This window comes from Rhamphochromis longiceps, linkage group LG11 (genome assembly GCF_057381845.1).
Source record: "Rhamphochromis longiceps isolate RC_006_pf linkage group LG11, R_longiceps_female_GT1.1, whole genome shotgun sequence".
NCBI classification, from domain to species: Eukaryota; Metazoa; Chordata; class Actinopteri; order Cichliformes; family Cichlidae; genus Rhamphochromis; species Rhamphochromis longiceps.
The window spans coordinates 24812209-24834001 of NC_140567.1; the positions used below are offsets into that span (position 1 = coordinate 24812209).

Sequence of the window (21793 nt, forward strand, 5' to 3'; positions counted from 1 at the left end):
TATTAATGTCAAAAATAGTTTGCTCCGTGTTATTTATGCATGACTGTGCCCTGAAGCAGAAGGTTAATTGAATTTGGAATGACACTTTTGCAGCATTTGTGTCTGTTGCTTATCTGATATAAATCAAATGGTGCTTAATGAGGTTACATATAACATGTTAGTCAATCTGACAAACTGAAGATTATTTTTCACAGGGCCAAGAAACTAATCAATAATGAGTTTGCATGCCATCACGCACAGCTGGAATTGTACACCGTTTCCAGCTAGAGTCAAACAAAGCATGAAAGGTGTCTCACTGGTGGATACTGTCAAAATTCGGAGGTTTAAGCATCCCTGGCTTGGTGAGTTTAGCTTTCTTCCTTTAGCTGATTTTATCCCAATTGCCTCAAAAATTCCACTAGCCAAGCTTCCCAGACGTGCGCGGCACTAAAAACTGTTTATTCTGATGCCTGTGGCTGCATATAATCCTTAGCTGTCACAGTCTATTTGTATTCTCTTCTTGATACAATTCATATCACTCCAAATCCTGGAGCACTTCCATGGAAAAATGTGTGAATTTACTAAGAGTGACATAAAGACCAGCCAGTGGGTGAAAACGGATAGACAGGCTGAGGGGTTTGGAAAGGGGGGAAAAAGAGAGGAGGGAAAGGAAGGCTTGAAGCACAGATTTGCGGGGTGTCCATCTGTGACTATAATCCGAAAAAATCTGTTTACAGAGCAGTCAGAGAACAGTAGGGGTGGGGTCGATTCATGTCATGAGCCACAAATAATGTAGTTTTCTTATTATTTGTTTTATTTATTGGGGCATGCGGCAGGATTGAGTGTGCTCACGGTGCCACTGGGTACTTCTGTGTTTGACTGGCAGAAGGAGAGAGACACAATGTATCTATTGGTGTTTTGGTGGACCGGGGAACCTTTTCAAATGCCCGTGTGCGAGTGCTGATTATGTAGATAATATTTTTCCGCCACCCTTTGTCTGGTTGTCAGCGAGAGAGGCAGGAAAAAAGAGAGGCCCCTTTTCTCTGGTGAATTATTGTGTGACACGCAATGGAAGCAAAAACATAAAAATTGTATAACGACAATGAGAAGAATTATTTATTTGTAAACAGAGGCGAATGCCGCCGGCCTCCCACAATGTCTCGTGTGTATACGTGTCTACAGCCCTTTAGTTGATTAGCGTTGTGCTTGATGCAATCAGGCACTGAGCGTTTTCCTCCATTACCTCCATCTGTGCAAGCATCCAAATCTGAAGTCTGATGTTTTTGGTACCTCTGCGTACACGACAAACTTTGGCCCGCGTTCAGTCAGTGGCTCTTGAACAGCACCGAGCGCAGACTGTGCCAGACTGAAGGAGCGGCAGCCACCACGGTTTTGGAATGCTAATGGAAAATTCAAGGGCTTCAGTTTTTGTGTGGGAAGCTGCCATGTGTCAGCACGCAACACTCAGCATTAAAGTCACTTTGCATGTGTGTGTCTGTGTGTGTAATTTCTTTGCCAGCTTGCTTTTTGAAGCACTTAAAGCAAATTATGGGAAAACACACTCCAGCATAAAACTCATATGCTATTCTTGTGCTTTCGCTCTTGATCAGGGTTAATGAGCAAAACCTGCAACAAAAGAGGAACACAGAACATATTAACCCCCCCGAAACATGACGAAGGTTCCCTTTGGGACAAGCTATGAAAAGCATCAGCACGGCAAGTTTCAACAAATCGTGACAGTAACTGTTATGGCCTTTTAAAGTTGGGAAATTTGACCTTTAATCACAGTGCCCCATCAGGTCAATCAGTTTAATTTTTCAAACACCAGAATAGTGTGCCAGAGTGCATCATCACTTTATAGCAGTCATTAAATTTGACAGATGCACACAGCTGGAGCTCTCCTGGATTTTATTGGATGTGGTGGGAGAAAAATCAAAGAAAATGGGACTAATGGTTCCAACAACTTGTGGTATTTTACAAAAGGAAAAAAAAGGATTAATTATACAACCGCCTTCAAAAGGGATACTCTGCAAAGTGCTTTTCTGCTTCAGTTTCACTGGAGCAAATCCGTGTTTTATATGTTTTTATGGCCTCACAGCCTCACACACTATTTGGTTTTCAGTCCTTCAGAGAATATCTCATGATTACAAATTCTGTTTAACAGTCACTTAGCTTTTATAGCACCGACTCCGTTTCTCAGTTAAATTCTTGAGCTGAAATCAAAGTTTAAACTGAAAGCTCGCGCACACGTCTGCCTGTTTTCTTTGCGTTAAAATGAAAGCATACGCAACTGTTTCCTGTCTGTTTTTTCTAACCTTATCTTTGTCTCTGCTTCTTCGTCCCACAGTGATGCTGCTGGACACAACAGAGTCTACCTCAGAGCTGGGCTGGATCACCTATCCAGATACGGGGGTAAGCAGGGAGCTGAGTGTCAATGCGTTTTCCAGCTGTTGCAGCATTAAAGCCATCTGTAGAATGTGTTATACACGTGTCGCACATGCTGATGTTTGAAGTGTCGGGTTATAATCGCATTGTTAGTCGGGCCTTGTGCTGTAATGCTAATGAGGGCTTAAAACAGGATGCTATGAAATAATACATTTAGTTTTATAACGTTTTTCATCATTCTGTCAGGCAGCTGGTGGTAAAGTTTAGACATTAAATCGATAATGGTGATAAATGGTACAGGACTGCAACTGATATTCGTTTTAATACTGATCGATTTGCTGTTTACACTCTGGATTTATTGCTCGGCACATGCGGGTTAGAAAATAATGGAAAGCCAAGGATGTTCATTGAACAACAAGAAAATCTTGATTGATTTTCAAAATTCATTAGATGCCAGTCACTAAACTCAGATAAAAGTCTTTTGGGTGAGGTTGAACAGATTGAAGATATTGGAAATGTCAGATCTGTAGACATGTCATGGTTTTGTTTTGTCTGTGTTGTGTTTTGGTTTGTTACGCTGGCTGGTTTTGTGGTTCTTCCAGTTTCTCTGGTCTGTCATCACATATTAATGTTACCTTTCATGTTTCAGTGTTAGCCACTTATCGTTCATTTCTTTCTTTTGTGCCTCGAAGGTGAGTTTTCTCCAGAGTCTTGCTCTAGTTTTACTTCCTGTTCCGTTCACGCCTTTGGGATTTTATTCCCCAACCTCATCATGCATCCACCGTGGATTGTTTCCACCTGTGTCCTTCTATCACCTGTGCCTTGTTATTCAGTATATTAGGTTTGAGCTACTGTACATTCAGTTAATAAAACACTTTAAGACCAGAACAACAAACATATGCAGACGACTGCCTTCATGAATGATCAGTTTGTTTGGTTATCAACATCTGTTGATGAATGTAATCCACTCCCCACCATCTTTTCACTTTCACACATAAAAATCAAGCATGGATGGGGCTTTCTGGGACTTTTTGAATAGTGGAGAGATTAGAGTGACTGAGATGTGCAGCAGGCCTCCACAACAGCACTTGGAGTTTACAGAAGTCGCAGATCAAAGATTATTAAGAATTAGGTTATAAATGCTTTATGTTTAGTTATGGCTTGAGGTAAGGATTATTATCTTCCTGAATGGCTGGCATATGTCACTGGTAATGCCTCAAGTGCGCTGAACACAGTCTTAGACGGGGCAGGAACTCACCTTTCCTTTAAGATAACCTTGAAGGTCTAAATCAGGGGTGGCCAACCAGTCAGAGACCAAGAGCCACTTTTTTTTTACTGTGTTACCGCAAAGAGCCACATCATACGCATGGGCACACATGAACATCACCCATCCTTTCCTCCCTCTCTCTCTCTCTCTCTCTCTCTCTCTCACACTCACACACACACACACACACACACACACACACACACACACACACACACACACACACACACACACACACACACACACACACACACCTCTGCTCAGCCAGATTTATTGTAAATGTCACACACCAACATGATAATGACAGAAATGGACTCCTACAGTACTAAAACCACAGGCCAGTCATTTTCAACAATGAACATTGTGTGCACTGTCTCACACACACAAACTCTCAGTTCAACCAAGTCCACAAACAAAAATATAATAATCTACAATAGCATTTACTTTTATAATGCATGTTGTTTAGTGGGACTTCTGGCATTCCTTGCCTTGAACAATCCTCTTTAAATCTGGCTTGTATTCCGTTGTTGTCACTCGAAGCAATTCTTTCACATGTGTGTCAGTCAGAACAGATCGATGCTTTGATTTCACATGTTTTAGGGTAGAAAACACAGACTCGCAGACGTATGTTGACCCAAACATTGACAGTATCTTAAGCGCAGCCCGTTTGACATTGGGGTATTTTTCCATTGGCACACTTTTCCAGAACTCAATGGTCCCTTCCCTTAAAGCAGGTTTCAATTGGTCCTCTTCACAAAGATCGATCATCTCCAACTCAGCTGCAGCTTCATCTGTGACTAGCGGGACTTTCAAACAGCCGGTCTCTGCATTAAATGGGTCGACGAGGAACGTAATCTGTGGCCTTTTCAATTGTAGATCATGGAACCGGGTCACGAAGCTTTCGTGCAAGTTTTCAATCAGCGTTGCATATCTGGCTCTTTGCTTACTCAGGGCAGCACTGGCGACTTGCCCGCTGGCTTTTAGCAGAGTGGGAAAATGCGTTAAATCTCCCTTTTGAATATGTGTCTTGAACAGCTTCAGTTTGTTGACAAACGCAAACACACTTTGCACTAGGTCAGGGAGCATTTTTAACTTACCCTGCAGGGTCAGGTTCAGTCTGTCCAAGTGACACAGCATGTCGACCAAAAAGGCCAGATCCATAATCCACTTGAGGTCCGAGAGCTCGGGATAGTCCTTGTCCTTCTTTTCCATAAACAGTTTCACGGCATCCAAAAGCTCAAAGAAGCGAGAGAGTACCTGGCCTTTTGACAGCCACCTCACAGTGCAGTGCAGCGGCAGGTCACCTGGAAGCCCTTGGTCCAGCTCAGCGATGAGATTCTTGAATTGCCTGTGGTTAAGCGCATGTGTGCGGATATAGTTGACGATTTCCATCACAGGCTTCATGACGTTATCTAAATTCAATGATTTAGACACGAGTTGCTCCATGTGGATGATGCAGTGGAAATTCCAAAAGTCAGGAATAGTTTGGTCAGCTTTGCACAGCCCCACAAGCCCGTTCACAGATCCCATCATGGCTGGTGCTCCATCCGTGGCTATTGCAGTTAATTTCGTTATGGGCAGATTTGCTTTTTCAAATGCAGCCATCATGGTTTCTTTCACATCTATGCCACGGGTTCTGTCTTTTAATGGCACAATATCCAGGAGTTCTTCTTTGATCACACAATCGTTTGAAACAGACCGTGCAAATATTGCCAACTGAGGCTTGTCTTGTATATCACAACTCTCATCCAATGCGACACTAAAATACTCACATGCTTGAAGGTCAGAGTGCAACTGTGATTCAATAGCCGTGTTAATGTCCGATATTCTGTGTTCAACAGTGTGGCGGGACAGTTGGACGTCTGATACCATGCGTTTTAATTTGTCGTTTTCAGGAGACAAGATTCCAACAACATCACTGAGGCATTTTTTAACGAACTCCCCTTCATTGTATGGCTTTTTAGCCCGTGCAATGTTCCAAGCCAGCTGATAGGATGCGAGCGTTATGGTCTCTGACCGCTTCGTAAATTTTTGGAAAAACTGTATCTGCTTTTCTGCCTGACTTTTCAAAGTGGCCAACTCGTGCTTGCGAAGTTCAGTCCCTTTTGGAAATTCCTGGTCGATGTTAGCATGGAGTGAGCTGAAGTGGCGCTGAAGATTTGAAGCTTTGAAATGCGCTAATGACGTCTGACATATAAGGCAGAATGGCTTACCATTGCGTTCAACAAAAAAATATAAACTCTCCCACTCTGTTAAAAACGTCCTGTGTTCATCTTCATATTTTCTTTTTGCTGTGCATTTTTTTCCTGCCATTTTAAGGGCGAACTTGCTCCTACTGGGAAACTTTGCGGTATTTTCATCTCACACACATGCGCATTTGATGAAAAATACCGTATTGAACTCAAGCGAAGCGAACGCGCACATTTTAAAACAACAACATAAAAAAAATCAAAACACAAACATAAACTTTGATATGAACGTAAGAGCCGCATGAAACCAGGCAAAGAGCCGCATGCGGCTCGAGAGCCGTGGGTTGGCCACCCCTGGTCTAAATGCTCCCCCAATTCTTTTTATCTGTTGTTCTACTCCACTGTGTGTGTGTGTGTGTGTGTGTGTGTGTGTGTGTGTGTGTGTGTGTGTGTGTGTGTGTCGTCATTCATAATTAAACTTCTCAGATTGAGCCGTAGATCTCCCATCTCCCTTTTGAGTTGATTTGTATTCAAGGTTGTTGCTTTGCCTTGAGCTGTGTAAATATATGTGTGTGTGTGTGTATGGAGGTTTGGGGGAGGAAGGAGGAGGTCACTTGCGTGACTGTGCGAGGGTCAACTCCTGGGGGCCAATCCGATTGTTAAATTCATTTATTTCTTTGTGATTGCATCTCAGTTCTAATACAGCTCGTAGTTACACCCTTCCTACTGAAACACTACAATGATGCATCTATTAGACTCCGTTTGAAATGGACATCACCTGTTCAACCACAACAGGCTGAATGCTAAACATTTATTTGTTACTTTTGGCAAAAACAAACAAACAAACAAAACAAAACTGAGTTGACTCTTGTGACCAGCTATTGTCAGGATGGAGTCTAATAGCTACTAACCAACATCTGGCAGGAATACATTACCACCCTCGCCTGGCCTCCAGTGTCAGAGCCTAATTGTACATGATGTTTGAATAATTAGGGCCTCATGTGTGTTAGGAACTTGTGAACCATGATGGCAGCTGCTAATAGGAGAGCATCCAATTGTGTTTGAATGTGCGTGTGTGTGTGCATGAGCAAGTCAAGCATTTGCATGAGTTTTTTTTCCCTTTATAGTCCCTGGATGAGAAGTGCTTCTGAGATGGAGATATGGTTATTTGACCCGGGGCATCAAGCTGAGAGAAGTAGAAAGACAGACCAAGAAAGGGGGATAGAGCGAGAGAGGTTGTGTGTGTGTCTTTGTGTGTGTGTGTGTTTTCTTTTTTAACCCCTTCCACACACCCCATCTCTACTTTTGCTTTAGGGTCTGTGGATATTCTTTAATGTGTTTTCTCTCTTCCTGCGCTTTCTTTCTTCCTTTCTTTCTTTCTTTCTTTCTTTCTTTCTTTCTTTCCCATTTTTACAATGTACTGACAAGCATCTTCATCTCTGCCTGTTTTTCCTCCCTCTTTTAATTTTTTCTCCCTTTGCCCTTCACAGCCACAGAGCCACTGGGTCTTTGCCTCATTTTTTTTCTTTTTATCCCCCAAGTCAGTCTCCACTCTGGCCCTTATTTTTCTTCAGTGTCAAACCAGCAGAGACTTCTAGTCTCACTGCAGACTTTCCTTTTTATTTTTTTCCACCCTCCTGTTATTTTCACTCCCCGCTCTTCGTTTTTGTGTATAAATATGCGCATGTGCCTTTCTCTGCTTGCGTGTATCTGTGTCTGTGTGTCCACGGTTGTGTCCGAGGCCCTGCCCCTCCCTGTCCTCTGTCACTGCAGAGGTTGCGTGGCTCTCTGGCATTTCGGTTCAAATTAAATCACAAAGATGAGTCGTCCCTATAACGATTCATCCGCCCCCTACTCCCCAATCTGGCCCGTTTTTTTTCCTCCTCTTTTTCTTTCTTCCTTTATAAGAGAGGAAGAAAACAAGATGTGGAAAAATAGGGAAGGGGGCAGGAGACAAAGGGGGAGTGAGGTGGGGGTGTAGGGTCAGAAAACAAATGAAAGCTGTGTTTTTTTCACAAAGGTACAGAAGCGAGCTGCACGCGATGCCACACACGAACAACGGCGGCTTCTCTTTCCACCTAAAAGTCCCTGCCTGGCCACATACTCAGCATAGCTTTTACCGCACCCACCGCCGCGTGTCACAAAAAATGCTCATACACTCTTTCTGTTTGCTATTTTTCCCACATTTCTCCCTCTACCATCCGCATCCCTGCATCCCACCATGAGCTCGGTGTGATCCAACTCTTTCGTCCGTTTTCCCTCATACACTGGTCTGACAGAGTGAACCAAAGCCTGAGAGAGAGAAAACTGCCCTTTCACTCCATTAGACTGACAGCGACTCCGGCTCTTTCTATCTCCTCACTGATCTTATCATTATTTCAGCTGGACCAAATATGAATGCATTCTCTCATGGTGCGATGCTCAGTAGATTTCTGTTCACACTGGCTGTCAGAGCCACACAGAGAAAGAGACATGAGCATGCAGAGATACACTAACATGCACAAACAGTGATTCACACACTCTAAATACACCCTGATAGGGTGTCAGGACCTTTTGTCCTCTTGCCATTGTCATAGGGAGAATAATAATGATGAGGCCTAATACATAATTCCTCTGTGTTACAACAGAAAAGACCCTGCTTGTCACTCAGGGCTACACAGGCTTAAAGCAGATCCTTTTCATCCTTCAACGCAACGCACTGTATAATTGGTGAAACTAAACCCTGCGGCTACATTAACATTTTGTCTCATCTTACAAAGTCTCATCCAGAGCCTTGTCTCCGGGCTGCTCCATTTTCTCCATGTGCGACTCTCTTTTACTCACATCCATTTGCGCATCTACCGTGGATTCATCTTCCCGAAAAATGCAACAAAATCTGCTGATTTTATTGCACAACAGCTGCCCTAAGTCAGGCACACAAGTGTCTGCCACCTGTCACATGTGAACAATGGCGCACATGCAAATGCCAAAACTAGTGCAAGAGAAAAAAAACAAGCACATGTCACTGTATAATACGCATTAATTGTTATTATAATACAGCATTATACTACTGTAACATATTAAAATTGCAAAGTGCCAGCATCGCCCGTGAACTTCTTTCTTTCTTTCCTTTAGATATGTCAAGGCATGAAAAAAAAGTTTATCTCTTTCAGATGTGTCTCTGATAATTCGGCCTCCACCTCGGAGCAACAGCTGCAAATAGAATTTATTTTTCATCTGAGCGTCGAAGAAATTCTAGCATCAATATGTCTTTTCACAGGCGTCCTTGTTGCTCTGTATTTCGTACTTTGTACTAAGGAAATGGTCCACTGACATTATCTTCTGTTGATTAACAAATATAATCAGTGCAGACTTTTTGAAACCATACATTGATTATCCTTTTTTTTAACATGAAGGATGACGGTCATCGCTTCAGTCCAATATCTCAACAAAGTTTGGGTGAATGAAAGTACAGAAATCCATACTCCCCAAAACTTCACAGCTGAAATGATTGGTTAATGCTGCAGTCACACCAGGGAAAACAGTGGCTGAAGACCAGAAGTACAACAACTGTGACGATAAAATTATGACCTTAATACATTTGGTTGCTTTGAAGATGGGGACCAAGTCATCTTCAGAGTGACTTTGGTGTGTCAAGAAGGTGATTAAAAAAGGTCTGCTATCAGTTTGCAACAGAATGGAGTCAAGTTGGCAGTTACATGCAGTTTGTTTGTGATATGACATCGATGAACTGTGACTTGTATTGTGTACATACACAAGTCGAATCAGAACCTCACAGATCTGAAACAGAAATTTAGAAATTCCTCCACAAACAGAGACGCAGATGCTGCAAAACTGCAAAATCACACTTTGCACACTTGCTTTGATATAGGAATATAACCAGAATACAACTGGTGCAGTCTAACCCGGACTGAATGCAACATGTTGGGAATCTGTCTGCGTTTATAAATTAGGTCAGAATTACTTCCAAACCTTCGCCGATCTGAGAGTGAATGTAATCAGTCCAAGTCCTGACCATGAGTGTTTGGAGACAGGTTCATTACATGCATTAATTATTATCACATTTGATAAACCTTACTATAATGATCATATATAATGAGCATATATATATGTCTGCATCTATCCTCAATAGGTGGACCAATCTGATCTTCACATACAATCCCAGTTCTTGTATATATTATGTTTATTTCAGCAACTTTAAGCATGTTTAGTTTTCACTCATGAGGACAAGACTATAACATTTAAATTTGTTGCAAGAATCCGTAATGCAATTTTCATCAATAATAACTATGTAGATCCCTTGTTGTCAGGTCACAATCAGGTTCTGCAACATTTAAAACCATGTATACAGCACAATTTCCAAAAATACTTCAGTGTAGAGACATTAAAAATGCAAAAAAAACAAACAAAAAAACATTAAAAAGACGGTGCAGTTGAATATGTCAGTTAATGATAGCTTTTCTGTGTAATGTCATCATGCTACCATGCTAGAATAAGTACCAAATAATAGCTAGCTAGTATGCCAATGTAAGCATTTAGGTAAAAGTGCTGCTGTGCATCAGTCTTGTTAAATGTCACTTTTAAGCACCACAAACAGGCAAAAATCACCAAAACACTAAAGTCTCAAAGGCTTCACCACAGTGAGAGCTGAACCGTCCCTGTTAACACAGTTTTGTCTTCACCACCTGAAACATGTTGCTCTAAATGAAAGGCTGGAGCTGTTTAATTAAATTACTGTTCTTTTAATCATTGATTAAGTAATTAGAGAGCCTACTCTGCAGCACTATAGAGACGACCTAGATCAGTGAGGACAGGGAACAAAAGCTTTTCCTGTGATATTACAGCAAAAACAAAAAACAAAAAAACAACTGCTCTATCAGACTTATCTCAAGTAGCCTCCATAGAGAACACCCAGTGAAGGACAAGGCTGATGTCAGCAACAGCAGCAATATGTTCAATATTTACCTTGTAAAATGTAAACCGCCTTCTAAGTCATGAGTAAGATTCATGGCTGTGGAAAAGTCATAAACATACCGGCGTTTTAACAGTTTATACAGGCCTATTCTGGAGCCCTGTGCTTATAGTTTTATTTCTGTTTTGCTGAGGTCAGTTTACACAAGCTCATAATATTGTAACGTTCTCAAGAACCAGACGGTTGGGTCTCAGTTTGTCCGTTTATTCGGCACAAGCAAGCGGGTTGCTAACTCAGGGGAGAGCGCCCTCGTGTTACACCTCTCTTCAGCCTGGCACCCACACAACAACAGAACCCAGGTCCCCCCTCCCCTTCCTCCACACCACCCTCCCTACTTCCTGCAGCACAACCAAACATGAATCTTAAAAGAACAACAACAGTGTGCAAAGATAACCAACATGTACAATAACACTTAACCATCGTTACACTGCCCCCCCAGCAATAAGTTCCTCGTCCCCGAGGGAACGACACAGTCTCTGAGGCGGGGTGGTAGCCTACGTTCCCTCCTTGACCTCCTGAGCCCCTGAGGTGGACGCGGAGCTTCGGGGCTTTGGGGTGGAGAGTCCGAGGGAGGGGAACGCAGCCCCGGTCGGGGGTCCCTCTGAGCAGGGTCATGGACGCTCTGTACACGTCCCTCTGGAAAGGAGGGGAGGGACTGCCCTCTGTAGGGGGCCATCCGGTCTCTGTGCAGCGCTACTATCCTCCCCCTAGGAGGCAACTGCACCCTGTAAACAACCTCCCCCACTCGCTCTAGGACGCTGCAAGGCCCCACCCAGCTGCTATCCAGTTTAGGACACCGTCCCTTCTTTCTCTTTGGGCTGTAGACCCACACCAGCTCCCCAGCACGGAAGTGCCTCCCCTTAGTGGTGATGTCATAATTCCTCTTTTGGCGCAGGCCTGCCTTCGCCAGCTGCTCCCGGGCGTAGGAATGTGCAGAATCCAGCCGGTCCTGCAGCTTCCTTGCGTAGTCCCGGCCTGGTGGTGCTTCTGGCGCGTCCGGGGGCTTCCCAAAAGCCAACTCTGCAGGAGTTCTCAGCTCTCTCCCTAACATGAGCAGGGCAGGCGTACATTGGGTGGAGTCCTGTACTGCCGACCTGTAGGCCATGAGGGTAAGGGGAAGATGGTAATCCCAGTCCCGTTGGTGTTCTGAGGTAAGGATGGCTAGCTGCTGGGCCAGCGTCCTGTTAAACCTTTCCACCAGCCCATCGCTTTGGGGGTGAAGTGGGGTGGTGCGGGTTTTCTTAGTCCCAAGGCGTTCACACATGGCAGCAAATACCTTGGACTCAAAGTTACGCCCCTGGTCACTGTGGAGGGTCTCTGCTGTTCCAAAGCGGCTGAACATCCCCTCCACTAATACATCAGCGACCGTCTCAGCCTCCTGATCTGGGATGGCGTATGCTTCCGGCCACTTGGTAAAATAGTCCATGGCCACAAGAACATAGCGGTTTCCTCTGTCTGTGCGAGGAAATGGGCCCATGACGTCCACAGCTACTCGCTCCATTGGGGCTCCTGCTGGTTGCTGCTGAAGCTGAGCCCGGGACTGGTCCTGTGGCCCTTTGTGTGAGGAACATGCATCACAGCTGCGGCAAAAGTCCTCCACGTCCCTCCGCTGTTGACCCCAGTAATAGCCCTGGCGGAGGCGGCGGAGAGTCTTGGAGACCCCAAAGTGGCCGGAGCCAGTGCTCCCATGGCAGGCTTCCAGCACAGCTGACCTCAGCGACCTTGGCACCACAACCTGCCACCTCTCCTCCCCCGTGGCAGGATCCTTCCAGGCACGCTCCAACACCCCCTCCTTCAGCCTGAGAGCTGCAAACTTGGCCCATAGCCCCCTGGTACAGATGGAAAACCCAGTGACCTCATCCCAAAGGGGTTGCTCCCCCTTCTCCAGCCACTGCAGGACCGGCAGCAGGTCCGTGTCTTGTTCCTGCCGTGCCCTCCACTCCGCTGCATCCACCACCAGAAGAGCCCTGCAGGCGAGCTGTGCTGCTCCGTCTATTGTCGTGAGTTCCCGCTCTATTTCCTCTCGCTTCTCACAGTAACGGCAGCCAGCTGCAGCACATGGGCGGCGAGAGAGGGCGTCTGCATTAGAATGGTGCGTCCCTGCTCTGTGCTCCACAGTGAAATTGAGGGCTTGGAGCTCCTCCAGCCAGCGAGCCACCTGTCCCTCTGGCTCCCTGAAAGACATCAGCCACTGAAGGGCAGCATGATCAGTTCTGATAACAAATGCTGTGCCGCACAGGTAGTACTTAAAGTGTCTCACCCCTGCCACCACAGCCAGCAGCTCTCGTCGTGTGACACAGTAGCGCCGCTCACTCCTGTTCAGGACCCGACTGAAGTACGCCACCACCTTCTCACCTTCCGGCCCAACCTGCGACAACACAGCTCCCAGCCCCACATTACTTGCGTCAGTGTCCAGGACAAAAGGCAGGGTGGGGTCAGGGGGGGCAAGGACTGGAGACTCTGTCAGCGATCTGCGGAGGGTGTCGAACGCCTGCTGACAGTCCCGGGTCCAGATGAAGTCACGGTCCTTCTGCAGCAGGTGGAAGAGTGGTGCGGCTATGGAGGAAAAGCCCTTCACAAACCTCCTGTAATAAGACGCCAGCCCTAGGAAGCTTTTGAGCTGTTTCTGGTCTGCTGGTGTGGGCCACTCGGTAATGGTGTGAATTTTTTCCTCCAACGTGCTGATGCCCTCACGACCCAGCTTGTGGCCCAGAAACTCCACCTCCCTCCTCATGAAGTGGCACTTGTCGGGGTGCAGCTTCAGGCCTGCAGCTGCCACCCTCTCCAACACTTGTCTCAGGGCATCCAGGGCAGCATCAAAGGAGCTCCCGTGCACTAGAAGGTCATCCAGGTAAACCAGACACCGTTGCCGTGGGACGCCAGCCAGCACACTGTCCATAAGCCTCTCGAAGGTCGCAGGAGCATTGCAAAGACCAAAGCTCAGGACTTTGAACTGCCATAGTCCCCTGTTAGTGCAGAAGGCTGTCTTCGGTCTGGATTCCGGGGACAGTGGCACCTGCCAGTAGCCACTCCGCAGGTCCAGGGTGGAGAACCAGGAGGACCCGGCTACTAAGTCGAGAGACTCATCAATCCTGGGAAGGGGGTAAGAGTCCTTCTTCGTCACTTTGTTGAGTGGTCTGTAGTCCACACAGAAACGCATCCTAGGACTTTTTTTCTTAGGCACCATCACCACCGCGGAGGCCCACGGGCTATCAGATGGCTCTATGATGCCCGCCTTCATCATTTCACACAACTCTCTGTCTGCAGCCTCCTGATGAGCCAGGGGCAGGCGGCGGGGGCGCACTTTAATAGGCTGGGCATCCCCGGTCTCAATGACGTGCTCTACCAAGTGTGTCAAGCCAACATCACTTTCTTTCAGGGCAAAAATGTCACTAAACTCTTTTAGTACCTGCCATAGACTCTCTTGCTGCTGTGGAGTCAGCCCCTCACAGTTCTTTGACCAGATACTCCTCACTGCTGAGAGCCTCTCCTCCTCCTCCGCTCGCTGTTCTGCTGGCGGATTCTGCAGGGGTCTCTGCGGTGGAGGTGGACGCCGCGGCAGATGCTGTGCAGACCGGGGGGGGAAATAAGCGGCACCTTCTTCCCATCAGGGAGTGCGAGGAAGCCTTTGCCTAAGTCCAGTACACCACCAATGGCTCGTAAAAAATCCAGCCCAAGGATGCAGGCGTCCTGCACGTCAGCCACCCAGGCAGCATAAGACACACCGAGGTCCCCCACCTTGAACTGGAACACTCCCCTCCCTCTCATTGGGGCCAGATCACCGGTCACAGTCTTAAGTTGCACATTAGTCGGTTGCACAGCAGCTCCGGGTGGGACAACATCGGGTCGGACCAGCGTTGCATTGGACCCCGTGTCCAGCAGGGCCGTACAGGACACCCCCGCAATCGTCACTGGAACATGGCAAAAGCCGCCAACCTGGGTCCAGCCCACAGCGATGGCCGCAACAGGTGGGGGTGGCGGTGGAGTGGGGATGTCGTTCTCCCAGGCCCGTGTACTCCCGCCTACACGGGCCCATGGGCGTTTCCCTGAACCGTTGCAAGCTTGGGGCACTGCCTGATGAGGTGTCCGACTTGTCCACATCCCCAGCAGCTCTGCGGTCGGCGGTGTGGGCCAGCCCGAGGGGAAGGCGACTGCAGCGAAGCCGCCTGCACCAAACTGCACAGGCCCGCTGGCGTCTCCGTCTGTTCCACAGGTGCTGACACAGCCCTCACCACGTGTGCGTCATCAGCGCCCCCAGAGGATCCCGCAAGCATCTCCCTCTCCAACGCTAGCTCTAGGGCTGCACTGAGTGTGGCCGGACGAGCAAGCTGAGTTTGCATACGGAGCTCTTTAGGGCTCAGGGCCTGCAGGAACTGGTCCCGAGCTAACTCCGCCTGCACTGATGGTGGCATGCTGTCATACGCCCTCCGGCAAAGGCACTCGACTTCATGGGCCAAAATGCGGAGGGGCTCACCTGGCAATCTGCGTCTGTTGTGGAACTCCGACCTCAGCAGCACTGGTTGGTTATACTGCCCGAAGCGCCTCTGAAGTGCTCCGACCAGAGCATTATAATCTCCCCTCTGCTCCCCGGTTAGCAGCAGCAGGCATGCAGCTGCATCCTCACACAGGCACAAAGCCAACTGGAGAGCTTTATGTTCCTCAGACCAGCCAGCTGCAACAGCTAACAGCTCGAACTGTGCGATAAACACTTCCCATGGCGTCTTGCCGCTGAACTTAGGCGTTTTTATATTCGCTGCAGCTTGCTGGGCGCCGCCATGTTTGTTTACATCACGTGACGGCGCGCCAAGCGAGGTCGACTCCTTCCCGCCGGAATCGCGGCCGCTGTGCGAACAGTTCCCGAGCCTAGTCAAACCTGGAGAAAATCCAGCCTCGGCAGACAGCCGCAGCGCCGTTTCCCTCACTCCATGGGCGGGCGAGCGCGGACGAACCTCCCTCTCCTCCGTCTCCTTCTTAATCTTGCCTGGCAACATCCTCGTCTCGTAACGGCAAGCGTCGCCAGCAACAGGGTGTCGGGCGTTCAGGGGTTCTTTTTTCTTCCTTCACTTCTGACACCAATGTAACGTTCTCAAGAACCAGACGGTTGGGTCTCAGTTTGTCCGTTTATTCGGCACAAGCAAGCGGGTTGCTAACTCAGGGGAGAGCGCCCTCGTGTTACACCTCTCTTCAGCCTGGCACCCACACAACAACAGAACCCAGGTCCCCCCTCCCCTTCCTCCACACCACCCTCCCTACTTCCTGCAGCACAACCAAACATGAATCTTAAAAGAACAACAACAGTGTGCAAAGATAACCAACATGTACAATAACACTTAACCATCGTTACAATATTGTTTCTGTCTTCCAGTGGGATGAGGTCAGCGTCCTGGATGACCGAGGGAAGCTCATACGAACCTTTGAAGTCTGCAATGTCAACCAAAATCCCCGTCAGCAGGACAACTGGTTGGCTACTCCTTTCCTGTACCGCCACTCGGCTCCACGGGTGTTCGTCACGTTGCGTTTTTCTGTGCGAGACTGCGCGAGCCTGCGTTCACCGTCGCCCGCCTGCAGGGAGACACTCACTCTATACTACAAGCAGGCCGACTCCCAGAGGGAGCTGGAGAGGACTTGGGTAGCTGAGGTAAGGTGACACACTGGATGAGCTGCGATGATGCATTTGATTCTAAAGATGATGTATTATACTGTTGTTAATTTCCTGTCAAATAGTTTTACAGTGGTGGCTACTCATATTAAACATGGGCAGCTTCAATCATATGGGAGCCAAAAGCTCAGCTTCAGGCTGCTCTGAGTGTTTAGCTTCAGGAAGTTTTTACTAGAAGTTGGCAGATCGAGCCAAATGTCCCTGGATTGATACTCGCGTGAAAGCATCGGTACTTCGTTTCTTTCCCATGAGTTCAGTATGTAGCACACTGTGTGTTGTGTTAAATAAATTATTTATTTATACATGCACTATGAAAAAAGTATGAACATTTTTTTTTGTGTTGACTGTCACATTTATTTATAGCCTATAGCACATTTAAACAACAGAAATTCACCCGAGGCGCTTTAGAGATGGGCACATTTTCATCTCAGGTCTTCAAAAAAACTGAGTTTCAAAATACATGAAAACCTCAAAGGTGCATTTTCTTGTGTTAACTCTTTGAAAATCACAGTGGTCTTTAAAATATTCAGAATTTGCAAATTGATGATGTTTCATTTCATAAATCATGAGACACTCCTCTCCCCTAAATATCCTGCGTTTATAGCTTAAAAGTGTCCTTACTGGTATTTGTTTTGGCAGTGCTGGTCTTAGTTTAATTGTGAGGGATAGCCAATCAGAAGAAAGTTGGCTTAAAAGGAGAAGCGCTAAAAACTGATTGTTTCAGACAGAGGATGGACTGATAGGCTGCACTAAGATCCAGGATATGATAAATATAATTATTTTGAAATGTGAACAATGCAAAGCTACATTATCAGAGTTCAAGAATAATAATCTGGAGTTGGAAAAGGGCCCTTAAAGTGTTTGTGGTTAGCACCAGAACCTAGCAAAAGAAAAGTTCTAAAAGAAAAGCTAATCTGATGGCTAAATTCAAAGCATGTGCACCACATGGGCTAAAATGTCCTTAGCAGCACATTTTTGACTTCTAGCTAGCTGGTAGGACTGCATGTCATGTCACGGCTGTCTCCTGCTGTGTTTCCTGTCTGTCTCTACTGCACGGGGCTCAAAAATGACAAAAAGATGAAGAAAGGTTTCTCCTCTGATGGGCATGTTTTGAAATTTTGTTGCCTAAGCTTGTGCCACTCGTGCATTAGCCTAAATTCAGGTCACAGGGCTTAACATCCTCACAAGCCCAACAATTAATTTGGCAGCAAACACTCACCCAGTTCTGGCAGTATTTCTAGAAACACTCTTCTAACATCTGGATATAAACAAACTCATCTGATCTTGGAAAAAAAAAAGAAACTAGCAGCAACCCAAGTGATGGACTCTAACCTAGACATTTTTAATAAAACTAAGCTTCGATTGAAAATAATCCACCTGTAAGTAATGTTAAAAAAAAAAAAAAGCCAAATTGTAGTGTTAAATAAATTACATATGTAGTATTAAACAGACTAAATATGGCAACTGTAACAACAGTGAGTATTTATTGAGGCTTTTGTGTTTTATGACTGGTAATTAAAGATTTCAGGTTGGGGTTTGATGGTCACATGAAAAAGAAAGTTTTCATGTGACTCTGTGTAGTCCTGTAGAAACAGTGCACCCAGAAGACGTAAGAGTTGCAGCAAGGCTGCAAGTCAAATGTATTTGATTAATTGCTCAACAACAAGTGCGAGCAGCTCAATAAAAACAGATGTTTTGGCAGTTTACTGCTCTAGAGCATTCAGGTGTGTGCTAAGATAACGTCGCAATCTTCTCAGGAGTGGATGTTCCAGCAAGTTCGAGGTCAGACCATGCAATGCTCAGAGAAATGGCAAAAACCCAAGAACTACATCTCTGAATCTACAGGCCTCAGCTAGTTAAAGTTCATGACATTTGATCAAGAAAAAGACAGAATACTGGCTTGTTTAGAAGGATTCCCAGGAGAAAAGGCTCTTGTCTAAGCTCGGCTCAGGTCTGCAAAGTTACATGTGAATAAACCGCAAGACTTCTGTCTTGTCACATCCTTTGAATAGGGCAGCTGTCAAGCATGGTGGAGGAGGGGTGATGATTTGGGCTTGTTTTATGGCCAAAAGGCCTGGGTACCTTGCGGCCATTAAGTCGAACATTAATTTCTTTGTATAGCAAATAGTTTGAGAATCAAATGTAAGACAGATGTAGCTTAGCCCAAACTGTGTTATGCAGCAGAACAGAGATCTCAAGCACAGCAGCAAATCTACAACAGAATGGCTGAAAGTGAAAAGAATCAAAGTGTCGTAATGGCCAAGTCAAAGTCCAGGTCTGAAATGCTGTGGAGGGACCTGAACAGAGCTGCCTGCAAATCTTAATAAACTGAAGTAATGTTGTAAAGAATAATGGGGCAAAATTCCTCCACAATCATGAGCGAGACAGAAAACAGTTACCTGTTAGCACGGTGGCACAGTGGTTAGCACTGTTTAGGTGTGAATGCGGGAGTGAATGTGAGCACGAATGGTTGTCTGTCTCTGTGTGTTAGCCCTGCGACAGACTGGTGACCTGTCCAGGGTGTACCCCGCCTCTCGCCCCATGACAGTTGGGATAGGCTCCAGCGCCCCCCGTGGAAGCGAATGGATGGATAGATGGATGTTTTTCACTGACTCCATCAGTGTTGTTTATTCTAACTTTATTCTTTTGCATATTTCATCCAGATGAAATATACATTGATACATTAGATAGAAACTATCAAGACTTTTACGTTACATTCAATAAACATACTGTATCTCTAAATAAGTAAACCACATATAATAGACTAACAATGACAGATTAGGACGATAAACAGCCTGTTAAGTCTTCCTAATCACAGATTTCCCACTTGAAACTCTTTCACCACTTTATCTAGTTTTTACTCTAGCACTTAGCAGTTTTATACAAATGTAATAGTGGGTTTACAAAGCTTGTTGCAAGGCAGTCACGTCACAGTTTGCGTGCACTAATCCTAACATGCTGGGCTGCAGACTGCACTGAGATATCCTGTTGTTTGTTTTGGTTTGGTTTTGCTGCTCAGCATCCTCCAAGAACTACACAAACACATCAACTGGAAATATAAAAAGTTGAGTAACTAATCTCTAATTGAGTCTCATATGGCCACAGTTGATTTGAACAAGTGTTAAATCCTGACTTTTTGTCACCGCTTGCTGCAAGGCCACCTGCAGACGGAGTCATTAAACTCGAGCTGTGTTGGTGATTGATTGTTATTCCCCTAATGCTCCATCAAAACAATGAATCCTATCATGTCCCATGGTACTGAGCAATTGTATAATCACTGATTGGTGAAGAAAAAGTGACACCATCCTCAGACTACACTGGTGCGAAGCACAATCTAGTGTCACTGTGGTCTCCATAAATGTCACTTCAGCCCCACTAATTACATCCTTAACACATACAATGAACGTTTTCTACGGAGTGCGGAAAAATCTCTGAACCCCATGTGTTGTCAGTGAAGACTGACACTTCCCATATGATTTATTTATTTATTTAAGCACTTAGCGTTGTTGGTGTTGTTTAATTTAGTGCTTTTCCTCTGCTGCTTTTCGAGCTACTGAGTCTGTGAATTGCCTGAACTACATCAGGAGACATCAGTGGGAGGGATTCTCTGTTTGTATAGATGAATGCATTTCTCCTTGGGGAAGTCAAATGCTTTTTAAAAATGCAAATCAAAGCCTGATGAGGAATCAGAGGAGGGCTTTAGAAGAGCAGGAAGCAGTGCAGAGATGAAAGTCTTTGCAGGGACTTCAGCACGAATCCCCACTGGGACCTGCACAGATCTTAAGTCAGTGATTACACTGCATACTAAACTACTTCATAGTATGCATATGCCTGCGACTAAAAAAGCACGATCTGAGCTTATCTTTAATCTTACCATGTGTTTCCAGACCATATTTATATGTAAACCAGTGCCTCCATAATTTCCCCCTTGTTTACTTGATGTCAGCCACACTCTCTTTAAGCTATTTTGTTTCCTCCTGACCAATAATTATCCTTTTTTTCTTGGTCTCCTGTCTAATTTGTGTTTTCTCCAGCCATCGAGCGGGGAGAGGGAGACCAGGGAGGGCTGGGTAAAGATCGACACCATCGCAGCCGATAAGAGTTTTTCCAAGGTGGAGCCCAGCTCACCTCACCAGTATCAGCCCAACAGATACAGCCGTATCAACATTAAGACACGCAGCTTTGCTCCCCTCACACGCAAAGGGTAATCATTTCTGTACGACACTTTGTTTCTCACGATTTAAAAGCATCACTAAACCTTATGAATGCTCTCTGACCCCCTTCTTCTTAGATTTGTCTTGGCCGTCGTCGACAGCGGAGCTTGCGTTTCCCTCATGGGGGTGTCTATCTTCTACCGCCGCTGTCCAGCCACGAGCCTCTACCTAGCTTCGTATCCACCGACTCCCTCGGGTGCCGAGCCAACTGCTTTAGTGCCTGTGACTGGGACGTGTGTCCCTCACAGTAAGGCACAAGGAGACACGCCCCCTCGCATGCACTGCAATGCTGAAGGAGAGTGGATGGTGCCCGTCGGTGGATGCGTCTGTGATGAAGGTTATGAGCCGAACCTCAATGGATCTGCCTGTCTGGGTGAGTCCGGTGGACACTGTTCAGGTTGACGGACACTAAAGAAATCAATGCTTCTTTGATGCAAAGCTTAGACATATGCTTTTATAAGATAAGATAAGATAAGATAACCTTTATTAGTCCCACACGTGGGAAATTTGTTTTGTCACAGCAGGAAGTGGACAGTGCAAAAGTTATGACGCAAAAATTAGAATACAATAAGAATAAATACAGTACACAGCTGTACAGAATAGAATAAAATAATATACTATATACAGTAGAATAAAATAGAATAAAAATATACAATAAGATAAAAATAGAATACGAATGCTATATACAACTGAGTAAAAATACAACGATGCCAGAAAAGATTATTGCACTTAGTGTTATTTCACATGTGTGGATGTGTGTGTTTGTTCAGTTAAAGTCTTTGTTGTGGAGTCTGACAGCAGTGGGGAGGAAAGACCTGCGAAATCTCTCCGTCCCACACCGTGGGTGCCGCAGTCTCCCACTGAAGGAGCTGCTCAGTGCTGTCACAGTCTGCTGCATGGGGTGGGAGACGTTGTCCAACAGGGATGACAGCTTAGCCGCCGTTCTCCTGTCACTCACCACCTCCACTGGGTCCAGAGGGCATCCTAGAACAGAGCTGGCCCTTCGGATCACCCTGTTCAGTCTCTTCCTGTCCCCAGCAGAGATGCTGCCGCCCCAGCAGACCACACCATAAAAGATAGCAGAAGCCACCACAGAGTCATAGAAGGTCTTCAGGAGTGGGCCCTCCACCC

General features: G+C 46.0%; 1 protein-coding gene across 1 annotated transcript in view; it reads left to right on the forward strand.

Moving 5' to 3' along the window:
• The window catches only part of ephb6 (eph receptor B6), a 53872-nt gene that overhangs the window by 8626 nt on the left and 23453 nt on the right, over positions 1-21793 (forward strand). The window contains exons 2-5 of the mRNA XM_085423194.1: positions 2327-2391; positions 16155-16427; positions 20483-20652; positions 20740-21035. Coding sequence (XP_085279320.1) covers positions 2327-2391; positions 16155-16427; positions 20483-20652; positions 20740-21035 — 804 coding nt within the window. The remainder of the gene's footprint in view (positions 1-2326; positions 2392-16154; positions 16428-20482; positions 20653-20739; positions 21036-21793) is intronic.